This window comes from Chelmon rostratus, chromosome 1, assembly GCF_017976325.1.
Source record: "Chelmon rostratus isolate fCheRos1 chromosome 1, fCheRos1.pri, whole genome shotgun sequence".
Taxonomy (NCBI): domain Eukaryota; kingdom Metazoa; phylum Chordata; class Actinopteri; order Chaetodontiformes; family Chaetodontidae; genus Chelmon; species Chelmon rostratus.
Genome location: NC_055658.1, coordinates 8,879,432 through 8,902,693, shown reverse-complemented (window position 1 = coordinate 8,902,693; position 23,262 = coordinate 8,879,432). Strand labels below are relative to the sequence as shown.

At 43.1% G+C, this 23,262-nt stretch overlaps 1 protein-coding gene across 1 annotated transcript in view; it reads left to right on the top strand.

Moving 5' to 3' along the window:
* The first annotated feature begins 10,293 nt into the window (after positions 1 to 10,293).
* The window catches only part of ush2a (Usher syndrome 2A (autosomal recessive, mild)), a 203,433-nt gene continuing 190,464 nt past the window's right edge, over positions 10,294 to 23,262 (top strand). The window contains exons 1-4 of the mRNA XM_041935708.1: positions 10,294 to 10,911; positions 11,504 to 11,718; positions 11,955 to 12,173; positions 15,887 to 16,055. Of these exons, the coding sequence (XP_041791642.1) occupies positions 10,294 to 10,911; positions 11,504 to 11,718; positions 11,955 to 12,173; positions 15,887 to 16,055 (1,221 nt within the window). The remainder of the gene's footprint in view (positions 10,912 to 11,503; positions 11,719 to 11,954; positions 12,174 to 15,886; positions 16,056 to 23,262) is intronic.

Sequence of the window (23,262 nt, the reverse complement as noted above, 5' to 3'; positions counted from 1 at the left end):
ACGATAAAAGCTACTTGAGCATTTCAGCTGCTCAGGGGCTCTTATCGTTAACCTTGTGGAACGCATGTAAGAATGGGCTCCACACGCCGCATCGCTAATGGCCAACTTAACTCCTCTCTTCTCCTCCTCCACCTTCTGGCTTCATCTACATCTCTCCATCTATCTCTGTCTCTCTCTGAGCATCTTTCGTCCCTTTATCTCGCTCCTCTGCTGCCTCCTCTTTTCTCTCATAATCTCCCCCTTGAATATTTCTCTGCTGGTTGTTTCTCTTTTGTATCCAAGAAAATAAAACGCAGCACCGGCTCTTTCGACTCTACTCAGCATAACTGACCAATGAATGACACGGCTTATTGTGACTGTTCAACACTAAAACCAGGATATAACCCTGACCTGCCGCTGTTGATAATTGTGATGAGCTGGGTTTTTTAAAACCCAGCCGTCTGATGAGGCATTTCCAGTCACCACAGGCAGTTCATCCACAGCACACATTATTTTGGGGGTCCCGCAGGGTTAATTTTTCGGCCCCATTTCATTCTCCATTTACATGCATAAAGTTTCACTGTTATACCAATGACACACGGTTATAGCTTCCCATAACACCTAATGGCACCATTAGTCTAGACAGTCGTAGAAGCTGCCTCGCAGATATGAAGTGTTGAATGTTACCAATATTTCCACAACTTAATGAATCCAAATCCAAAGGATAAGGCCCCTTTCTATTCAAATACCTCCATTACATCCGTTCAGTATAAATGAGCTGCGCTTCGAAAGAAAATTCATTAACAAGGGAGGTATGTGATTTGATGGCCATTTGAGCTTTGATGAACTAGTTTAAAAACAGCCTGTGCTGAAACCAGTTTACAAACCAAAGTGTACCTGCCCTCATTAATATGTCACACACAAGCTCCTGGAGTAAACCAGCCTACTCCGTCTGCATGTGTGTGAGCGGAATGCACACGGCGAGGAATCTCTCGTTTTCCGTACCGTTCCGTACGCTCATAACTTCAGCAGGTGAGGTTGATTTATAAAACCTGGTAGCACAGATTTGCCTCAAAAGGATTTATAATGTGAACAGCGTATGACTGCTGTCCTCAGACCCTCGATTCTGACGAGGGAAAACTCACCAACAAACCTTAAACGCGGAAGAAAATGGAGGAAGAACAACAGAGGAGGGATCCCTCTCCCTGGACGTACAGACATGCCATATGTGTGTGTGTGTGTGTATAGAATAGATCAACATAGTAAAATCACAGTACAGACAATCAGGAAGACAAAATTATAGTTAGATTGTAAACATATATGAAGAGTATGGATCCAACTGGACATCAAGCAACTTGTAGGTGCCGCCAAACAGATAACACCTGAGCCACACGACCATCTGTCCACCATGGAGACCCGGAAAGAGGACAGACTAGAACAAACACACGAGGCAAAGCTCAAGCACACCATTCACACAGGTAGGAGAGAGGGACACAAACACAGAGAGAGATAAAGAGGAGAGGCTCAATCTCCCGGAGGACGAGGATCCATGTTTCTAATGCTGTTTCTGTTTGTCTCTGTAACGCTTTCCTGCCATGTCTTCAAGTCATTAATCATCTTACTTTGAAATGTTCATTGTGACAGTCTGCACTGCTATGTGGACCTGTAGTAGAAGTAGTTGTTAAGAGAAAGAGTAGGAACACACATGTCGCTCTTAAATAAGGAGCATGTTAAATAACAGAATTTAAAGAAGAATCAATTTAAGAATACAGACAAAAGAGGAAAGCACATGCTGAGGTGTTTCGAGGTGCACTTTTTTACTGACCAGCTCTGTTTTGTCACAGCTGACAAAGTTTAGCTGCTGCTGCTAAAGGATCAACAATTATCTGACATGAAGAAAACCAGAGCCACGACTGTGGCCTGTTATCAGCAGGACATGTATTTCATATAATGCATTATTTTAAATAAAAAAATAAGTCCTGGGGGGAAAATCCGGCCATTTTATTCAGAAATCTGTGATTTCTTCAAAATGTGGAACATATAAGTAACACGGTTACACAAACTGGCTGCTTCACCCAGACCTCACACTGGAGTCTGATTTCATTCAGAGCAGTTCTTATTGGGTTTGGGAGAAAGTCTGGATGTGATTTTCTCCTCCTAATACGGTGCCAAACAGGGTCAGTCTCCAAGGGTGACCATATCTGTTTTAGGCGCTCTGACCTGTAAAGTGCTAATGTGTGGCAGCTTCACACTGATGGTGTTTCAAAGGCCTGTTTTGGGGCTATTTAACCCCCCTTGTGTGTGTGTGTGTATATATATATATATATATATTTATATTTATATGTAAGTGTGTTTGTGTGTGTGTGTGTGTGTAGATGGTAGTAGTGTTTTCATTTTGACATGTGTGATTTATAATTTTCAGTATTGTGGAGTCTGCATGCGGTCATTTGTAAGCTCTATTTATATGTGTCTAAATTTCTATGTGCCTTTGGGTATGTGTGTGTGTGCGTGTGTGTGTGTGTGTGTGTGTCTTATCCCCATATCCCCTTGTATCAGCGGTGGGGTTCCCCTGGGTTTCACAGGCCTAGTGACATGGACTCACGGTGGTAATGGCCTTTCACAGCATCTAGCTCCCCTGACGCACACACAGACACACACACACACAGACACACACACACATACAGAGATAAGGAGAGTAACACAGTGCACAGCGACAAACAAACCATTGCACAAATGTGGCCACAGACAGAGAATAAATACATGGCATACATATTGCCATGTAATAAACAGAAAAAGGACAGAAAATATCATTTATAGATAAAGTACAGGAACATAATTGTGAGTCCAGATCACTCTTATGACGTTCAGAATAAATTACAGGCTGTTTCTTACATCCATCCTGCTTTGTTTTTCTTCCTTCTTTCTTCTCTCCTTGTCCCGCGCCCTCCATTGAACCTCTCTCCATCAACCTGCATATGGCCTACTTAGCTTACATGCTAACTAGCGGACCACTCTGCGGGTAATTTACAGCCTCTCGTTTGTGCAAACCTTCGGTGATTTACTTCTTCCGTGTTCTCCCCCTCTTTCGCTCTTTGTGTCTCCCTCATTCAGTCTCTGATCCTTCACTCTGTTTTGTCATTCATCTTTTTCACTGTAACTATAAATCACCTACGTCCACTCGCCTCACCTCCATCTCTCGCCTCTTTCCGTTCCTCCAGCGTCCTCCCGTGTCATCCCACTCTCCATCCTCTCCGCTCTCTTTTCCCCTTCTTTCCGCCATCCCTCTATCTCACAGGGTGTAAAGTGGCTCAGGCGGCCGGGCGCTTTTGAGCTGCCTGTGCGAGCTATAAGAGGGTCAGCTGTCTATTTGCACTTTTAACGTCTTAACTCTATACGATGGGGCCATTTATTCTCACTCGCTCCTCTCTCTCCCCCACGTCTCTTCCTCTTTCTGCGTCCATTGCTTTCTATCTCTCTCTTAGGACAGTAAATGTTTTAACTCTCCATTCTATGGGCCATTCATTAAGTTAGTGTACTTTAATAAATAGTCTGATGTGTCACTGGCCAGTGAATTAGTGGCACTTAAAATCACCCACTAGTGGCCAATAGATAGCTGCAAGGTTTGATATGCAGCCGCCGCTTTTCCTCAGAAAACCAATTAGACCTAACCAGGCCTGATATGTACGCTACCGACATACATGACTGAATTTGGAGCACAAACAATTTCACAAACTCATCTCTGTTTGCAGTAAGTCTAGTATCACACCCGCGTTCACACTGTATGCTGGCAAACTCACAAAATCCCACTGCACAACATCTTATAGTCTAAATACAAATATTATTCAAATGTTGGATCACCTCATGGATAACATTAATAAATAAAGTTACAGCACACAATTTATGTCCACCGTCAACTTTCAGAGCCAATGCAGGAAGCAGTGTGTCTGTTATTTAACAGGGCAGAAGGCGTGTAAAAGTGTGGAGAGTGGGGCAGTGAATGGATGTGAAGCGTATCTCACTGGGGTTGGTGTCCTATCACAGACCAACCATCAGTGCAGACTTTTTTTAAAACGTTGCACCTTGCTGGGGTGATGCAGAATTGTACTCCAGGGTGATTCAGTGTTGGGTGTGGCTGCTGGTGCAACAGGGCACATTTCTTACCAACAAACTTTCAGTGACACACTGCGTTTTAGCCTGGATTTAATGAAGGTCGAGTTTGTTTATTGTCATCCATCCATATGCATACAGCTGAACGAAATGACATTCCGAGGTGCTACTACGCAAATAAAAAATAAAGCAAAATAAAACAGGATATGAATAGAATAGAATAGAAATAGAAAACAGAAATACTGTCAGTTGTAATACTGTAATAAATGGTGGGTTTACATGCTTGTATCTAAACCTATATACACATGGTGAACAATTAAGCCAATTTACTCTTAACAAAGTGTTTTGGTTGCCTTAACCAAACCTTAATTGTTGCCATGTCGTAAAAAAACCTCATAATAAAAGTTGAAAAATGTTTCAGTGCCAGTATATCTGTTGACAAGTTTAAGGAAACACAGGAACTGATGTTAATGTGTTGGTTTGTTGACTCATTTGAAATGAAGTCGTGCTCATGAAGCAAACTTGTGTTTTCAAAGCATAAAGTCTTGAAAGTGTTTGTTAAGTGCTGGCTGACTAAGTGGCAAAATGAATTAAAGTGACATTTCAGTTCATTTTTCCAGCTTAAAGAAGTAAATCCGAACTTAAAGGTGCATGAAGAGGTGCTGAAGGCAGCTGTTGCTGTTTTCCACGACGTTCTGCCCTCTCATGCCATCAGTGCAGCAGTAAGTTTTACAGCCAGCAAAACTTTTGATACTGCAGCTGTTGTTGAGCCCATGCAGTCAGCGATGTGCAATTTATTCTGTGATATAAGCTGCTAAATAAACATTTAGCAGGTTGATTCTTGTGGGTGAAGCTAAGTGATAATGGTTGCTGAAGTGCCCCAAGCTAATAATATAGCCTTGACAGGGTAAAGGTGGCTTAGACAAAGGGTGTGCGTGCATGTGTGTGTGTGTGTGTGTGTGTGTGTGTGTGTGTGTGTGTGTGTGTGTGTGTGAGACTGGATGATTATGTGTATGTGCATTGTCAAGAGAGGCAGGAGGTTAATTCAATCCTATAGAAACGCAGCATGGAAGGGATTGGACAGCACAGCCCTGAGGGTGTCACTGGCCTCAACCCCAATAGGGGGCAGAAAATGTACACAGCACACACACACACACACACACACACACACACACACACACACATACGCACACACACACACAATATGGACCCTATGACTTAAGGGTATAAAATCTGAAAAGCCTGGGAAAAGCCAAATTGTTTTTATATCTAGTTTCTGGTGCATTTCATTTAGCGCCATGGAGGATAAATGATGAACATGGATTAAAATATATCTATATCTATTTATAGAAAATGCTGCATAAAAGAAGGACAAGAAAGAAGAGGACATTTAGAGAAGAGCGCTGGTGGAGGACGGTAAGAGGGATTGAGGGCATGGGGAGGGGAGAAGGGAACGGAGTGAATGAAGGAAAGAATGAGTGGTGCCTGTGGAGAGCTGGGTGTGTGGGAGAGGTGTATGAGTGGAGGACAGAAGTGACCAAAATAGAGTATAGACGGCAGGATGACGCAAGTGCCGGAGGAAAATGGAGGAGATAGCCTAAATAAACCTCACACCGGCACAGCAAAGTACATTTTCAGTCTGACCAGCATAGTTGCCAGCTAAGCATGCTGCTGCAGCGTTTCTGGTGTTTGATGCAGCTACTGCGTCTTAAATTTGAAAGATGGACCACAAAGACTAAAAAACATTATTGACTGGAGGGAAGTCACTCAGCTGGAAATGTTTTGATGCCAGCATCTAGCGGGCTTTGTGCTGCTGCATCCTAAGGCACTGCCAAACCAGCTTCAGCTCTCATCCATGGTGTCGCTCACTCTATTAGTATCGTGGCCCTACAGGGCGTACGGCCTGGGCAGCCAGAGCCAAAATACGTTTACGTTTTGCAGGGTACAGCTTCTGTTCGAGCATTTTTTTCCCACGCAGCATCCTTTTTCTGCGTGAGCATCAACCTGTTCTGCCTTTTCCATGAGATGGCCTGCAAAGGCCGTATCTGACTGTGAGGGAATCTGCACAGGATATAACCACTATGTATATCTGAAGAGCTGAGCGTGTGTTTGTGCAACTAAATCATTAAAAAAAACAAAACAAATGTTGTTGTTATCTATAGGTAGGCTACCCTGTGAGTTTTATGACCAAAAGTAGTGGTAGTAGTGCTATGGAGCAATGGTTCCACTTGTGGGTCCTGCATGTGCCACCATGGCTCTGGGAGATTTCTTAGACTTCAAGGTATGAAACACTGTGTTTCTTTATTTGCAAGAAAACTGCACGGTGTGCCTTTAACGTATTCGCTTGTGGGACTATGAATACATGCTAATGCATGCTGCACACAGACATATGCGCACACACACAAAAGAAAAAAAGAAAAAATGAAATCAAAGGAAGCCAAATGATGAGCTTGCACTCAGCACTATGCTATTATTCAGGAGTTAAAATTGTTCTTGAATGCATCAGGCCTAAAATAGGTGTGTATGTATGCGTAAGTGTGTGTGTGTGTGTGTCTAACATTTCCATACGGACAACCTAATATTGTATTTTGCTAAAAAACACACAGCCCAGCCATCAATTTATTCCACTTTTCCTAATCAGCAGCGAGGCCAAGGATGTTCCCATACATATTCATGCTGCTCTGCAGACTCAGAGAGACGCTACATTTACAGCCTACATTTACCTTATTACCCTTAATGTTATTAGACCAGCAAACACAATTTAGCCAAATATAAGTCATACATAAGTAATTTAGAAAATGAGACAATATTAATTGTGCGATCGTCATCCTGTTTTAATCCCGTTTCTGTGATAGCACTTCAATCTCTGGAATTGAATGCGCCCGGCCGAATAAATTAGTACAATCAATGTATGACTAGATTCTCTGTCATGTGGACACACTCTGTGCAAATCTATGCAAATGTCTTATGAGGAGAGGATAAGAGAAACTCTTCTTGGCTAACAAAGCTCTTGATGATCATATCTGACACAGTGGAGTGATGTCATTTTCACCCTCTCAGAGGAACAGGAGGAGGCTGTGGTGAGGGTTGCTAAAAGAGGAGTTTGAAGCTCTTCTCTGGGTAAATGCTCATGCTCTGTATGGGAGTGTTTGCTTGTTGAGAGATGCTCAGCATTAAAAGCACATTGTCATTTTGTTGGACAGCCAGGTAACTCACATATCTGCCTTCAAATTGTAGATTGTAGAGACCATTACTTCCTTTTAACAAATATTTGAATATCAAGTTCACCGTTTTATTCCTTCACTTTCCTATTCTCCTTCCTTCCTCCCCTCATTCAATTTGATTCTCCTCCTTCCAACACCTTCCACTTCCTCTTCTCTCCTTACCTTCTTTGCTTTCTCCTCTTTTCTCTCCTCTCCACCCCCTTTCCTCCCTACCTCTATCCTAGCCCCTAGCCACCTCCCCTCTCCTCCTCTCCCCTCCCTTTGCTCCTCTCTGCCTGGTATTGATTAGAAGGCGAACCTCTAATCTCCTTAAGGTCATTAGGAACACTTAATTAAAACCTAGTTAGAATGCCTTTGTTCAACCAAAGCAAATTGCAGCTGTTCAAACGCGATTAGTATGATAACGTAAAAACTTGTCGGCTGGGAAAAATATAAGAGCGGGTCTTTTTTTGGTAGAAATGTTTACACAATTTAAATGCAGAACGCTTAAGCACACGGTGCAGCTCTAAACTACTTGAGCTAGTGCTTCTGCTGTATGTGAGTGTGTGTGTGCTGATGGTGTTGTTTAAATTTGGCTCGCATATGTTCAGCTTTATAAAAGTAGAGGAATTATGCATGTAACTGACTGCAGAAATAAAATGAAAAGATCAAATATGTAATAAGATCTAAATGTCCTATATGTTGGTGACAGTTTTCTCTCGCTGCCATATGAGCAAATGGTCAGTTCTGTTCAGCTTCTATAAACATGTAGCACATATACACACATAAATACAAATATTTTTAATGCCTAAATGATCAACCATGCATCATGAGGCATTCACAGCAGCTATAGAGCACATAGATTTGTCACTTTTGCATACAGGGCCTCATCACAGACTCAAACTATAATTAGTAATTCATGGTTAATTGTTACCAGGGACCAATTAGTAGCACACATAGCTGTGTATCCCTGGTGACCGCCATGAAATTGCTGACAGGGAAAGACACCTTCCCGGCTCCTTTGCCTCCCCTTCTGGCATTCCTGCAAATGAAAGGGCCCTCTTTAAAATTGTCCTTCAGTTCAGATCCATTTCACATGCAGATTCAGAGCTAACACAGTCTGTTCTGCTAACTGACTAACAGCTATGCACGGGGGCCAACAGTGTGTCCTGAGCCTGGGATGACTGATTTCTGAACTGCTGCCCCTTCATCCATTTGGAAGCCGATACTTTGTTGACTCTTGGTCATATCATTTAATTAGTTTTTGTGCGGTGAAAATATACCAAAGCCATGGGCCTACATCATGCCTGCGAAGGGTTTTGAATTTTAGTTTGATGGCTTTATTTTGATCTAAATTGAGTTTTACATTTAACAGTCTCAGGTGTTATGTGTGTAAAGCAGCCTAGTTTGTAGATAGAGGTTGTGTCAGTGTTTGATGTGCTTCTCTCCACCTCCTCCTACAGGAAGTATGAATATATCAATGATTTCTGTCCATACAAAATCATTTTATGGTTCCATCTCTTTTTTTGTGTTTTGTTTTGTATATGTCATAATGCATTACAATCTTAAACGGCATTATAAAAAAAAAAACATAAGCACATTTGACTGTTCTCCTGTCCTAATGATTTCATCCCCACGCGCTCTGTGTCCGGAGCGGATCACGGTTGCCTAGCGACGGCAGTAGCGTTCCTCTTTTCTCTGAGAGGCACTTGTCTGAAACCCAGACGCATCCCACGTAGGAGGGGGGCACAGCGTAACTACCAGCCAGGCAGGGGGGTAATTAGCCTGTTTACATCACATGTTCACATGTTGCTGTTACGGACAATCTTTAGCTTTCCACATCACGGATATGTCGCCCTGTTTGTTCCCACGCCGCCCCAGGGCTCTCAAGTTTCCGTTACTTGGCTCTCAGCAGTGTAACGTTGCATCGTCGTTACTTTGTGCCCAATATCCTGCCGCCGCGAGCGCTGCTGGCCAGATGGCGCCTCGCGGTAATCTCCTTAGCGCCGCGTGCCGCATGTTCTGAATGAGAGCGGTGAGACAGAGAGAGAAAAGAGGCGCTTTGTCAAGTTCAGTTGTGTCATTCAGTTTTTTTTTCCTGTCGAAGTGTGGGCTAGAACGACGGACCAGATAACTGAAGTCATGTTCGGAAAGGACTATTTTCTGTGCTGGAGCGGCGTCTGCTGTCGCTGACAGGCAGGTGTGTGGAGGTAGCTTGTTTAGCTCGACTCGTGCCAGAGCAACAAGTTGAATGTACCCCGACGCCGCGCTTGTGATGGGGATAGAGCTTTGTGCTGGGGATCCACCACGACAGGTAACCACGAGGAGCTGCCAGATACTTTATGTTCCAATATCTGCATAGAGCAACACATTATCAGATATTACGCTATTAGATACACCGTCCATCTAGTGAGGGACGACGCAGGCAAGAAGGTCCAAGTAATTCAACACTAGAGATGACTGCACTGCTGGCCTCTTTTTGTGTGTCAAAATGTGAAATTGAAGCCGATAAGTATTGTAATGAAGAGAGCTTTGGCCTAAGCCTCAATTTCCAACAAACTTATGTGAAAACCCGTTCAGTTGGATAAAAACCTGGAGGCCAGATGCCAGAGGAAAAAAAAGGGGCATGTTTAATTCAATGGAAAATGAAGAAAAGGGGAAAGCAATGTAGCAGTATCAGTTGAGCTGTGCCTCCATCAAGCTGTACATGATAGTGTGGGCTTTGGCTCGGGAATAGCCTGCATGGCATTTCGCTCTCCTCAGATTTGTCTCATGTTGGATTTTGGTCTGACCACGTCTCTCTTTCCTGCTCTCCTCCTCTCTTTTCCCGCTCTAGATTGTGAAATCCTACCTATCATGTGAAGGCTTTGGTTGTGGTTTGTGTGCGGGTGTGGGTGTGTATGCGAGGGACAGAGACAGTGTAACAGAGAGCTAAGCTTCGCAGCCTCACCCCAGGGGCACTGGCCTGTAAAAAATGCCCCTGTAACCCTGGAGCCATGAAACCATGACAGTCATCACTTATTCAAGCGCTGCTGGAAGGCTTCCGAAAGAAATCCAGGTTCCTGAACATCCCTTCGCCTCCGGAAATGTTCCAGGACCCCCGTCTGAGATTCTAGAACCCCGGACCATGCAGGACCCCTCGCAGAATCCCAGTCTGGCGTCTTGTGGGGTTAAAGGCCAGAGACGGATTGAACAAGGAGACGGCGAGAGAAGAGCAACAGGAGAGGCAGTGAAGAGGAGGAGACAAACATGGGGGAGAGGAGTCGGTAGAGAGAGGATGAACAGAGGAAGGAGAGAGGAGCAGTGTAACTTAAGGAATAAATGCAAGGAAGTTAGAACAGAGCTAAAAAGTGGGAGGGAATGTGTGGAAGGAAGGCACAAGACGGACGTCCGCGGGATTCTTTCAGCTGCAGAAACAGAAGGCGAAATCAAGCAAAAAGAGGAAAGGATGGGGAAAAGGGAGAGGTGGCCTGTTTCTCCTGGGCCATTTCATCTGAAAAACACCGCTGAGGGAGAAGTGAAGAGAGGGAAAAACATGTCGAAAGGGATGAGGTGGCATCATATCTTCCTCTGGTTAATTCTCCTCCTCTTCAGCCTCTGTCCAAAACCTGCTTCAGCACAGGTAAGAGTGGCTTTGAAGAGCCCGATCTAATTTCAGTTTGTCACTGTTAAAAGGTGATTAGTTGTCTGTGGACTATTTCATGATTTCATGATCACAGCAGACATTTTGACTGGTCAGTGTGAGAATCACAGGCATTGCTACGACTAACATTAACGAGGACTCTGTCCCATTCAAATGTGTTACAGTGAGCCTGTCAGCACAATAACAGGTCCCTGACACTGAGGCAGCCAAGTGGAATTCAGCCTTCACTCATTTGACTGTTTACACCTGTGCTTTTCCTCCTGCGACATGTCAGCGTGTCTTCTGTTAAAGTGTCCTGCTAGAAGCTTCAGATGAATTAATGTTCATACGACAAATATGTCCAATTATGTCTATTTTCATTTAATTCAAAATGAGATATGCTGTATCATAACTGTTCCCTACAACCATAGGCTGCTTCATTTTATAGCATGTTGAATTAGATTCTCCAGATTGCTAAAAATGGCTTCACAGGTCAAACGTCTTACATTGCTGCTGCCACAAATAAATAAAAGTAGCAAGAGACCCACATTAAGTGGAATGATAATACTCCGTAAACTGTCTTCATCCTTAGGGAAATTTCCCGCGAATGGAGAACATTGCTGCCTTCAAACCCTTGTCCACCTCTCCGGCTCGGTCCACCTGTGGGGTTCCAGAGCGGAGCAGCTACTGTCAGTCGCCGTCCTCCCAGCCTGAGCTGATGACATGTTATCAGGCCTTCTGTGTGCAGGGGTGTCCTTATAGGTCCTCCACACCTCCGCATGCCCCACTGCTGCTGCCTGCACACAGGTACATCAAACTCATAGTAAGGCTATTAAGTGTGTTTAGAAGGCTACAGCATCCGTGCAGCACCTCTGACCTTTCAATTCATGCAAAATAACAAAAATTTGACTTCACTTGTAAAGTAATTTTGGTGACAACATTATAGATGTAAACAGGTTTGGACATACATTTAAATGGATAGAAAACACTTTTATGGTCCTTTTGAAGGACATTGTTGACATATAAATACTTTCTTCCACCAGGGGCACCTGTGTAACCGAAGACAGTAATGACACTCGTCCTGGGACTCAGACACAGACCGGAACTTCTCCCAGTTCAGAGGGGGCTTCTGGTGGATCCAGTAGTGTGTTGTTTCGGCCAATCGGGGATGGATGTCTGGTCTCTCCCCCCTCACAGAAACTGGGAGCGCTGGGTTCCCTCACCTTGGCACTGTGGATAAAACCAAGCTCTCCTGGAGAGATGTGAGTTTCATTTTTGTCAGTTGCATACCTTACAGTACATACACTGTGCATTACTCAGACAAAAGTCCCTTTTAAATGACCTATTTTTTCTTATTTTATTTCCTGCGTAGCAAAGCAGAGGCTAGATGTATGAGTGTACATGAAGCCAATTAGTCGGTGGTTTCTCTGTGTGAATGACAGTTCAGTAATGTTGAAGGTGATTTCAGATTTTGCTGAAAGTCAGTGGTCTCAAACTTTATTCTTTGCAGCCTGTGACCACACAGCTAGAAGTGCTTCAAGAGGTATTAGCCAGGGATAAGGGATATGGATAGATATATATAACTGATGGATAGATTCTGACCTATGAGATGAGCAAAGACACATTAAGCCTCACAGTTTTATTTGGCACAGCCAGTAAGAGCGATAAAAACATCATGTTACATCTATCAAGCTTTGTTAACGCTGTACTGCATAGAGAAATGGCTGATAGCTCTAACAGCAGTAGGTGTCCAGATGAAGAAGTTGACAGCTCACATTTCCTGGTTAGAAACATGCTGAGTCTCACTCAGCTGTGCTCCTTAACACTGGATCACAACTCAGGGTTGACTCGGGGGGTCAGAGCGCATTTGGTGAAAAAAAACATCTTAAAAGTAAAAAGACGGGTTAACAATATGCAAAGAAAGGCAGTCAGACCAGGTGAAACCCACAGCTCCTCCTGCCTGTAGAGGTAGGCAGGAGGCAGGGATGCCTGGTGGGTAGGTGATGATTGGAAGGTCTGGGCTGACAATTTTGGGCAATAAAACTCAGAGTATCTCCAAAAAATACGATGCAAGTAACAACATTCCAAGAATCAATGAGTCATTCTGATGTTTACTGAAGATTTCACACTGAGGTTGTGTTTGCTGGCTCTAGTTTGATGCCCAGAGCACTACTACTACTACTACTACTACTACTACTACTACTACTTCTTCTTCTTCTTCTTCTTCTTCTTCTTCTTCTTCTTCTTCTGCTTCTTCTTCTGCTTCTTCTTCTGCTTCTTCTTCTGCTTCTTCTTCTTCTTCTTCTTCTCTCTCTCTCTCTCTCTCTCTCTCTCTCTCTCACACACACAGAGTCTATCTTCTGTGTTGTATTTAAGTGCATGCAATGAGCCCGATTAACCTGAATATAGAGGAGTCTTGTATAAGGGTCTACGCAGTGTTTCTTCTGTTGGTTGATTGGTTGACTAAACTATATATAACTGCATAACAGTGTGTACTGTTTTTACAAGAAAAGGTTACGCTGAAAGTTCATGCATTGCATCCGCACTTCAGATTTAGTCTTCTTATAAGGCTGAAAAATCTCCAGAGCACTGTCACTGCCTTCCTCCATGTTTTCATAGATTCAAATCAAACCCATGTTGCATGCTGAGCCTGCATGCCTGTGCCTGTGAAGCTGTTGCTAACTTTTGTTGATGGATACTTCATCCAAAGTCATAAGTACGAGTCACAGTTCCTGATGTGATGTGCATTAAAAACAAAGAGAAAGCGCTATGATATTGATCTAATAACAAGGAGCAACCAGGTCAGGTCTTGTCAGGTCAGTATCACCATCAGGAAATGTTGACCAGCAACTGGCTGTCATGTCCTACTTAGAAGTGTTGTGTGTGAGAGATAGGGGATGAGAGTGTGCTGGTATGTTTCAGGCAGGGCTGGCATGGTGCAGAGTTACACACACTCAGATCAGCTTCCAATCATGCACATGCACACACAAAGACAGATCAGTTGGCTTTGCTTGGCAACACGATCCCCTCCAGCATACAGCAACATTTAAAGTGGATTGAACAACATGGGATGCTTTGTCAAGAAACTAAAAATAGAATAATCAACCGTGACGTCTTGGTTTGCATTTGCTGGTTGAGTATTTGTCACTAGTAAAAGAGAATGCTGCCAATTTACCAATCTACTCCCATGACATAGTTGGACACTGAAAAACCAAAATGGTCAAACTTGATGGAGGACAACCGGAGATATCCTGAAGCCTTCTTTACCCACAATGCACCTTGACCACTGACAGTTTGGTCAAAGACCTGGGTGTGTTATGCTAGTAGTGGGTAATGTAGCTTTAAACAGAGATGAGGACCTCAGAGGTCTGGTAAAGCTCATGTCTTTGTAACGCCACTCCACCAGATTTATTTATTTTATTTGTTTATTTTTCTTAAACTGACGCTGACTCACGTGACATCACCTGAGGACATTTATCAGCCTTCATACAGCTCCCTGTGGAGACTCAAAAGGCTTTATGCAACATTGTTCACATATGCACTTGTCCTCACCAAGACCTGTAAACAGACTTTGATGTGTACAGTCAGTGTAATTAGTGTAGCTGTTGTCATAAATAACTACCCTTTTGACAGATTAACCACTATAACTTACTTGAGTGGTATAGTTATGTGGTGGAATTTCATTAGACGGTCGTTTAATATGATCAGAAATGGTCGGCTGTATGTGGACAAACAAGGAAAGGCTCAGTGAGAAAATAATTTCATGTTTGTGGATTAAACAAACATTTAAAATAAACTGTTGCGGTTTTGTTGGTCTTTCGTCAGATAAAGTCTGTCAACATTCAAATATTGCACAGTGTGCAGAAAAGAAACGTGTTGTTAACTTCGCAGTGGTGACAAGTCTGAAGAAAGACTTGGAGCAACAGCAGACAGGCCGAATGTGGATGGTAGGAACTCACTGGGTGTTCACTTTAAATGCCGCTGTCAGTTAAGTTGAACCCGGAGGAGGAGAATCAGACAGGGATCAAATCGCTCCTGTAAGTTTCATGCTGTGATTTTGTTTGTGGAGTTGTCCGTCTGGGGATTCAGATGACAGACGAGTCTTGTTGTCTTGGTCTGCCGAACATGACACCTGTATGGCTGAATGCATCTGAATGGAAGGAATATCTCTCCCCCCTCTCTCTCCCTCGCTCTCGTTCTGCTGCCGTCGTTGGCTATCAGTCTTTTGTTGTACAGACGATCGTGGCTGCCATCAAAGAAGCCAGATGAAAGGAGGTCTCTATCCTCACCTCTGTCCATCTCTCCTCACCCCTCTCTCTTTGTCTCTCCCTCTCTCTGTGATTTCACATCCCTCCCCTCCTCTGAACAATGAACAGAGTGAGCCACCTGTTCTTACAAACCCTAGTCCCTACTATAACATGGCTTCACGACCAGAAGCTGTTTGTGTTGTTTTTATTGATAATCAGTAATGACAATAATGGTTAGTTGCAACCCTGAATTATATGAGGATTCTTATGTATATGTATCAAAAGTTAAAACACTTTTCACACAAAAGCTTTGTATTCTCTCCCCACAGGCACACGTGCACGTGCAGACATACATACATACGGCCTTTCCCTCATGCATACGTACATCTATGTGTGATTTATAGGGTATGCGGCTCTGGGTTCATAAAAGCCATGATTTCCCATAAAATGTCAGCGATGGTGGTTAATATGACACGTGGAGGGTGTGTGTCTGTGTCTGCACCCAGTGTAGCAGCTGAAAGCTAGCAGTCATGTAAAATATTGATATTCCATGTGTAAATGTCAGAATGAGAGACTGCGTGTGGTGGCGCTCGACTCAGTGGGCGCACTCTTCCTCCTGTTTTCCGAGTGAAGTTATAACAACTGACAAGTATTCAAACGACCTGTCTGGACTGTCTTTTGCTGCTAAAATAATGATTTTCTGTAATGTTTGTGTGTGTTTCCCTCAGGATGCTGCTGGAGAAGAGCTCAGGGGAGCAGTCGTTTTTTTCTGTGACGGTGTCGGAGCAGGCGGTCACCCTGCGGCACAGTCAGTCCAGCAGTCAGACTCCTCTGACCGTCAGCTTCAGAACAGAGGGGAGGCTCACACTGGAGAGGTGGACACACCTTGTTTTACAGGTAACAAACCTCAAGTGTTTTGGGATCCCGATTGTGGGACCGTCTCATTAAACATGCCATAGTTTGTCACTATGAGAGGCATAAGGGCATGTGAGCATGTATGCTAATGAGCATCCATCAATATGTTTGTGTGCGTGAAGTTCAATCCGTTGTGTTTAACTGTTGTTCAAGAGGGTGTGGAAGCAGAATAGTCTCTTTACTGTTTCTCTATCTTCTTCTCTGTCTGTGTTTCTCTTTCTTTTCCTGTCCACCTTTTTCTTCCTTTCTTTGAGCTTGTGGTTAATTACACTGGAAAACATCTGCTTTGGCCCAGCTGCTGAGGCCAGGGACACACACATTACATCAGACACACACACACACAGACGTTCAAAAAACATGGGGGCCCTGTATGGAAAACTAATTGCAAAGCCCCTGGAAAATGTTGAATTTTACTTATTTAATTAAATTTGTTTGGTTGTTGTGGTTATTTTAACACTAGAGACGTACGGATCGGCTGTTTTTCAGCATGATCGGTCATGACCGGTGACCGGCCAATCACTGTCAGATATATCAAATTCTGTGCCAGTCAAGTTTACACACATGTGACCTGCCCCCCCAACACGATTGCCAGCCTCCATGAAAGAAAGAAACAAAATATTTTATTCATGTTATTTAGCTACTCCATGTGCGCTCATTTCATTTCAGCTCAGTGTGAGAATCTTTGCTGTGATTTGCTGTCGTTTACGTTTGTGCTCTCTGAAAGCTCTCTCTCCTCTGCTGCCTGATTGTGTGCTACACACACACACACACACACACACACACACACACACAGAATAGAGTATAGGCAGGAAGGTTGCTCAAGTTGACCACAAGATGTGTTGTTATATAGATCTGTTGCATCTGTTTTCTTTTGGCAAAGTCAAACGTGTTGGATAAAGTGGAATATACAGCAATATTACTACAAAAAAGCTCAGACCAATAACCTGGAGCACTTTAGTTTGAGATTTGTTTGAATGGGAGCGAGAGAAGGACCTGTAACCTGGTGAAGTTTTGGAGAAAATGTGAAAGTTGCCTAATAGTCTGTTTTATTATGAACATGCATTTAAATTTTACATTAAAGAAACGTTACAAAAATGTTTTTGTATTCTGTGAAATAGATTTCATAGACAGACAGAAAATCGGACTCAGCTTATGTCAGAATTTGCAGGTCTTATAAAAAATTGGAAGCCAATCAGCACACATGACTGTTTTCAGACCGTTGTGAATACCATAGTGTTTTGTTATTGTTGTTATCTGTTCAGGGCTTGTTCTGGTACACCACAGATCCTCCAGATAAGATTTGATACATTCATTTTCAGAATTTGAGAATGATGAGAACTTTAACAGTGTATGTATTTTTCTCTGTGGTGTTGCCTTTTACTTACGACTAAAGTAAAAACAAGATATTTTAGAAGGCATCAAAAGTTAGACATGCGAGGCTGCCATGGACAGAGAGAGGCTTTCATTGGCTCTGATCATTTTAAAATGGCAGCTGGTGAAGTGGAGAGAGTCATGAGGCCCCAAATGAATCTGTGTGTGTGTGTGTGTGTGTTTCTGGTCTGTTGAAGAGTATCATTTTACAGATTACTCCATCGGACAGTCTTTCTCTTTCAGCATCTCTGAATAGCACCTGGGCTACTAGGGGAGAAAACACAGACACCATGCTGAGCCTAATCACTACAAGTGTTTGTAACTGCAATTGTTTGTTTGTCTGCTTTTTGTCATAATCTTTGGGCACAATGTTTTATTGGACCTGTTATGTATTTTCAGAGGCCTTATTACATTTTGTCTGCAACACATTTTGTTAACCTCTTTTATGGCCCCTCCCCAGCATTTATAGTTCCTTGGCCCCGCACTGATAATGAAATCATACAACCCTACTGATGACATTTTATATCATAAACTCCAAGTCTTAAACAATAAAAAAGGATACAACCAACAAACAAAAAATGTCTCCCTGTTAAACCACAGCTTTTTCATTTTTGCATTTCTGGTTACATTTGTCTTAAACATGGAGAGACAACAGGTTAATCACTAAGCTTAAGAGGGCTGGGTTGGTGCTTTTTTTTAACTGTAGAGTGAGTCACGCTAACTGTTTTACCACTGCCACCAGCTTTTATGTCAAGCTAAGCTAATCACCTCCTCACAGACACGAGAGTGGTGTCAATGCTTTCATCTCACTTTTGGCAAGAAAGCATGTAACAAATTTCCCAAAATATCAACTTGATATTGAGATGCAAAAACATTATTAAAAATGTGTAAAAAAAAGTAAAAAAAATTGAAATAAAGTGTCGATGCATGACTGATAGTTCTTGGCAAATAAATAAACTTTTTAATAAACCTTTTTTCTTGGTGTCATTTCCCTCATTCCATTTTTGGGATGAGTCATATTTCAGATTATTTTTGCACTATTTTTGTACAATCTGTTTAACTCTCTGCTTCATCATTTCTAAACACTTATTTGATATTCTGTCATAAGCACGGTCTGATTTTAAAAAGTGAGGATGGAGGTACCAGATGTAGGTGGATAAAGGAATTTACTATATATCACCTGCAGTTTGATTTAACGTGCAATTCAAGGCTAGAGGGGTAAGCTAAATGAGGCAGTTATGCATGTTGACCAGTACTTAAAAGGAAAATAATCGTGCAGAGCCAGAAAATCTAACATGACAGTTTAGTTCACTGGCTGTCTGATTGGTGTTGATGCCCTCTACAGTAGTTTGGCAGTCCAGTGTGTTGTTGGCTAAATGTGGTGTTGCTGATGGCTCAATTGCTTGCAAGTGTACAGTGTGTGTGTATGCCCTGCAGGGTAGGTTTTTATATATGTCTATATACAGTATCTGTGTGTGTCGCACACACGCAGGCATGGAGATGTGCAAGGCTCATAGGTTTTTTGCTAAAAGCGTGTTGCTCACGTGTGGCTTGGAGGCGTTTTGAAACTTTGTGTGTGTGTGTTGTTTCATTCTTGTGAATCAGTCTGCCTTTAGTTTAATGGTATGGTGATGTGATCTGCTTTGCCATTCAGAAGAATAACATAATCATCCTTGACACTCAAACACCATTCGCACACTCCCGTTCTCACGCATGCACACACAGTTATCTGCTCTGTCTTTGGCTCATACACACTCACAGTTCAGCGGTAATTTGTAGCAGACTTGTCAGCCACAATACAGACATTACCCTATGAAGGAGCTGGGTAATTTAGAAACCTTTCTAGCACACATACAGCACACACATACACGGGCCTCCCTTACACACACACACACGCACACACACCAGTCATCTGTCTGTTTGAAAAGATCAAAACACCAAAAAAGGCAATCTAAAGGAATACGGGTTTCCAAGCGCCAGGAGCAATTCTCACACACTGACACACACATGCACACATGTACACACACGGTGCCAGGAGCAAGGTGCTGTAGGGATGCTGGTGCTCCCTAGGTAGTTGTCTTATCTGATTATGGTAACGATGTAGTGAATGGTGGAGGAAAAGGTAGCCTGGGGGAGGGAGGGACCGAGAGAGGAGGAGAGATGGGGCAAGTGAGGGAGGTGGCTCAGTGGAGTTAAGTGATGGTTACGAAGTCAGTTTACCGTGGGACTCACTTTCCTGTGCTTTTCTGCAGAATTCATTGCTAATCTGTAGCTTTTGGTATCTCCTTGTACTTACGAAATTATCTCTACTGCTGTGGATGAAGGAGGGAGGAGCACAACTGGTGTTACAGTGGCTGATGATCTGTGTGTAATTAACATAGCTTGTTCTCTTGGTGGATGCTTCTTTTTTATCATGTTCCTCCTGATTGCATGAGGACAACATTGGTCACTGACACCTTGCACTCTAGTTTTCCAATGAGCTGCCTGCATTGTCCCCAGTACCACAAATGTGGGAAGACAGGGGTCAAATGTTGCGTCTGAGTGTTGAAGATGTACTGCAAACCTTTGTAGAGGTTGGTGTCAGTATAAAGAGGAACAAAGAGACGAAGAGAAATAAGTGGCAAAAAGGTGGCAAAAGGTGCAAAGACGAGAAAGGAAGAGAGTTCACGATTTAAATAGCTTTGGAGTACTATCTTTTGGAGTGCCGGTGATTGACTGTGTGCCTGGAGGACCCCCAGACGGGTCCGTCTGTTAGAGCCTTAGCATATCAGCATTATCGGATGAGGCAGTGGTAGGGACAACCATTCACACCGGTCCCATCACGAGGCAACACGGCGGCATGAATGTTTAACACTCGTGTACACAAACACTCTCTTACACAGCACACACACACGCGCGCACACACACACACACACACACACACACACACACACACACACACACACACACACACTGTACCTGTTGCTAAAGACCGACAAAGGAGAGGAAAAACAGAATTGTTAACAAAAGATGCAAAAAGAAGGTGCATGGGTCAGTGTCGTAGTGAGTTAACGTCAAGTCAAGTTTATAACCACACACACACACACACACACAGACACAGACACGCCATCCATCTATGTATTTATTACAGGGAGTGAACTAGTTGTTTCTATCTAATCTACAATTTGTTCTCTAGACCCTGACAGCTCATCTGCTTCACTACTCTGCTCTTAGACAGTTTGGCTGCTAAAACTTCTACTGAATGCCATAATAAGCTTAATGAATGTTTTCACGCACAATTACACTGGAAGACTGTGGTCTGTGTGTGTGTGTGCCTGTAGAAGGACCGGTCTGGTCTTGGCAGAAGGCAGCTAATTTGCTCCGACTGATCTGATACCACCGCAGTCTTTCCTTCTCTCTTTCTGTCTTGCATAGATGCATGTGCACATGTCTCATCGCACCACTCTGTCTGAGACTGGTTTTGTCTTTTCTTTCTCCTTATTTCACTCTGTTTCCTCTTCTTTGTCCTTGGTCCGTCTCTCCTACAGGCTCTGCTTTCTCTGTCACTCCCGTTCTCCTCTTCCCTCCTTTGCCTTCCTCTTCCTTCCTTCTTCCTCACCTCCTCTTCTGTGTTTGCTGTTGGTGTGAACCGGTCAACACATGTTATCTGACCTGGCTTATCTACCTTGATCCTGATCCAGGTTTAGCGTGGGTTTGACACTGCATGGCAACATGATGGTCCATCCTATTGACTGAATTAATTACATTTGCCAGTGCCTATGCTTGAATCTGTGAACTTAGAAATGTAGATAATTACTTGCCCTTTCAGCTATAAGTTTCACTCTTCTCCATGGCCAGTGGATACTTGAACCTGATTAAGTTGTTGCAGTTTTGAGACTTGAAAATCTTTTGCAGAAATGGGGGGGTCGTAGGGTTAGTAGTCAGTAGTTAGATTACTGGTCATTATTTACCTGTGACCAGTAATCTTCTGTCAGTGGTCAGATGAGAGTATCCCATTGCCATGCATGGATAAAATAAAGAGAAGAAATCAATATTATGACACTTATTATGCATTTTATTATGTGTGTGTGTGTGTGTGTGTAAATCTAATCAATTAATTAATGCAACATAAATTTTTGCACATGTTTTTGCAGGTTTTATGTGTCTGTGTGTTGTGTGCATGCATGTGCACAAAATACAAGTATATTTATGTCTGTGTACGTGTGATTGTGTGCATGCGTTTGAAGGTGAGGCAAGGTTGTTATGGAGGGGTGAAGCGGACACCTCTATGGTAGCCCTCTGCCTGCTGGCACAGGAGGCGAAAGGGCACGAGACTGGCATCAATTACATAGCGAGAGAGAGGAAGAGAAATGTGTGTGTGTGTGTGGTGGAGTTCGAGATTTTCTCTCTTTAAATTCATTTATTTATTTATTTTACATAAGTGTTTCATGCCAGTGTGCAGTCTGGTCCAGCTTGATAGTGAGAGCAAGGCACTAACACAGCCAGGGTTAGGGGTTTCATTCCCACTGGAGCTGTGAGATATGAGTTCTAAAAATGTATGCAGCAAGGGTGCTGCAAGGTGCTTTGGATAAAAGGATCCACCAAAGAGCAAATGTTATGTTTACCTGTCCTTTCTACAAATATCCATGCTAAAGTAGAAGTTGCATGGCAAAGGTTAGTAACCCTATTAAGAGCAAAAGAAACTTGATAGAGTAATGAGAATATTGTATGCATACAGTGGATATTAAACTAATGTCCCTGCCTGTTGTGAGAGATCTGCACTGACCTGAAACTTTGACCAGAAACCGGCTTGTGTCTGTGACTTTAAGACCAGGCCTGAACTTGACTGGCACTGTCAAGTGTGAGACCCAAACCCAACCAAAGCAATCATTTTATTCTGTCTTCCCACTGGGCGTTTACTGTATATCTACTTTATAGCATATTACATACATGGACACAAACTGTTGGAGCAGAGTTAAGGATCCACTGATCTGATACTCTCCTCTACTCCACTATACTCCTCTACTGATGTTTTTAAAGGGATTGCTTATTGGCCATGTTGTGTCTGAGCCACATTACATGGAGTTGATTTGTAAATGACATTAATACAGTTCTTCCAACAATTACATTAATTAGTTAATGGGAGAAAGAGAAATGGTATCAGATCAGATTTGGCAAAGAAGTTGTTGGATTGTTACATCCTTCGTGAGAAATTTCTCCATGAATCACATCTGAAAATAACCAAACTTGAACCTGACCAGAGCCAGAAACATCATGGCCCAATCCCAAGCTGAAACCTGATTCTTTGTCAGTCCCTGTCGAATAGCAGATGCACCTAAGCCCTGTTACTAAATCTTCTTTCTGAATGTCTCTCTCCTCTTACTGTGTGATGCTGCATGTGCTCCTCCTTCCTTGTATGCTCTCATGCAAGCCTCTGTTCGGCTAAATGGGACCCCTCTTTGCTTTCTGCTCAGAAAGAAAAAGTCTTAGAGACTTATGGTCTTTATTAAAAGGTTGGTGTGTCACCTTATATATGTCCCCTCTCTCTCTCTTTTTCTCTCTTTATCTTTTGTCTCTGCTTTTTTTTCTTGAAGATGATTTTCTCTTTCTCCCTGTCTCTCTCTCTCTCCCCCCTCTCTCTCTCTCTGCCTCATCTCTCATTCCCTCCCCCCTTTCATTGTCTCTCCCCTCCACCTTCTTTGTCCTTCCCTCTTTCCCTTTCATTTTCCTCACACACACACACACACACACACACACACACACACACACACACACACACACTCTCTCTCTCTCTCTCTCTCTCTCTCTCTTTCTCCCCCCTCTCCATCTCCCTGGGGAC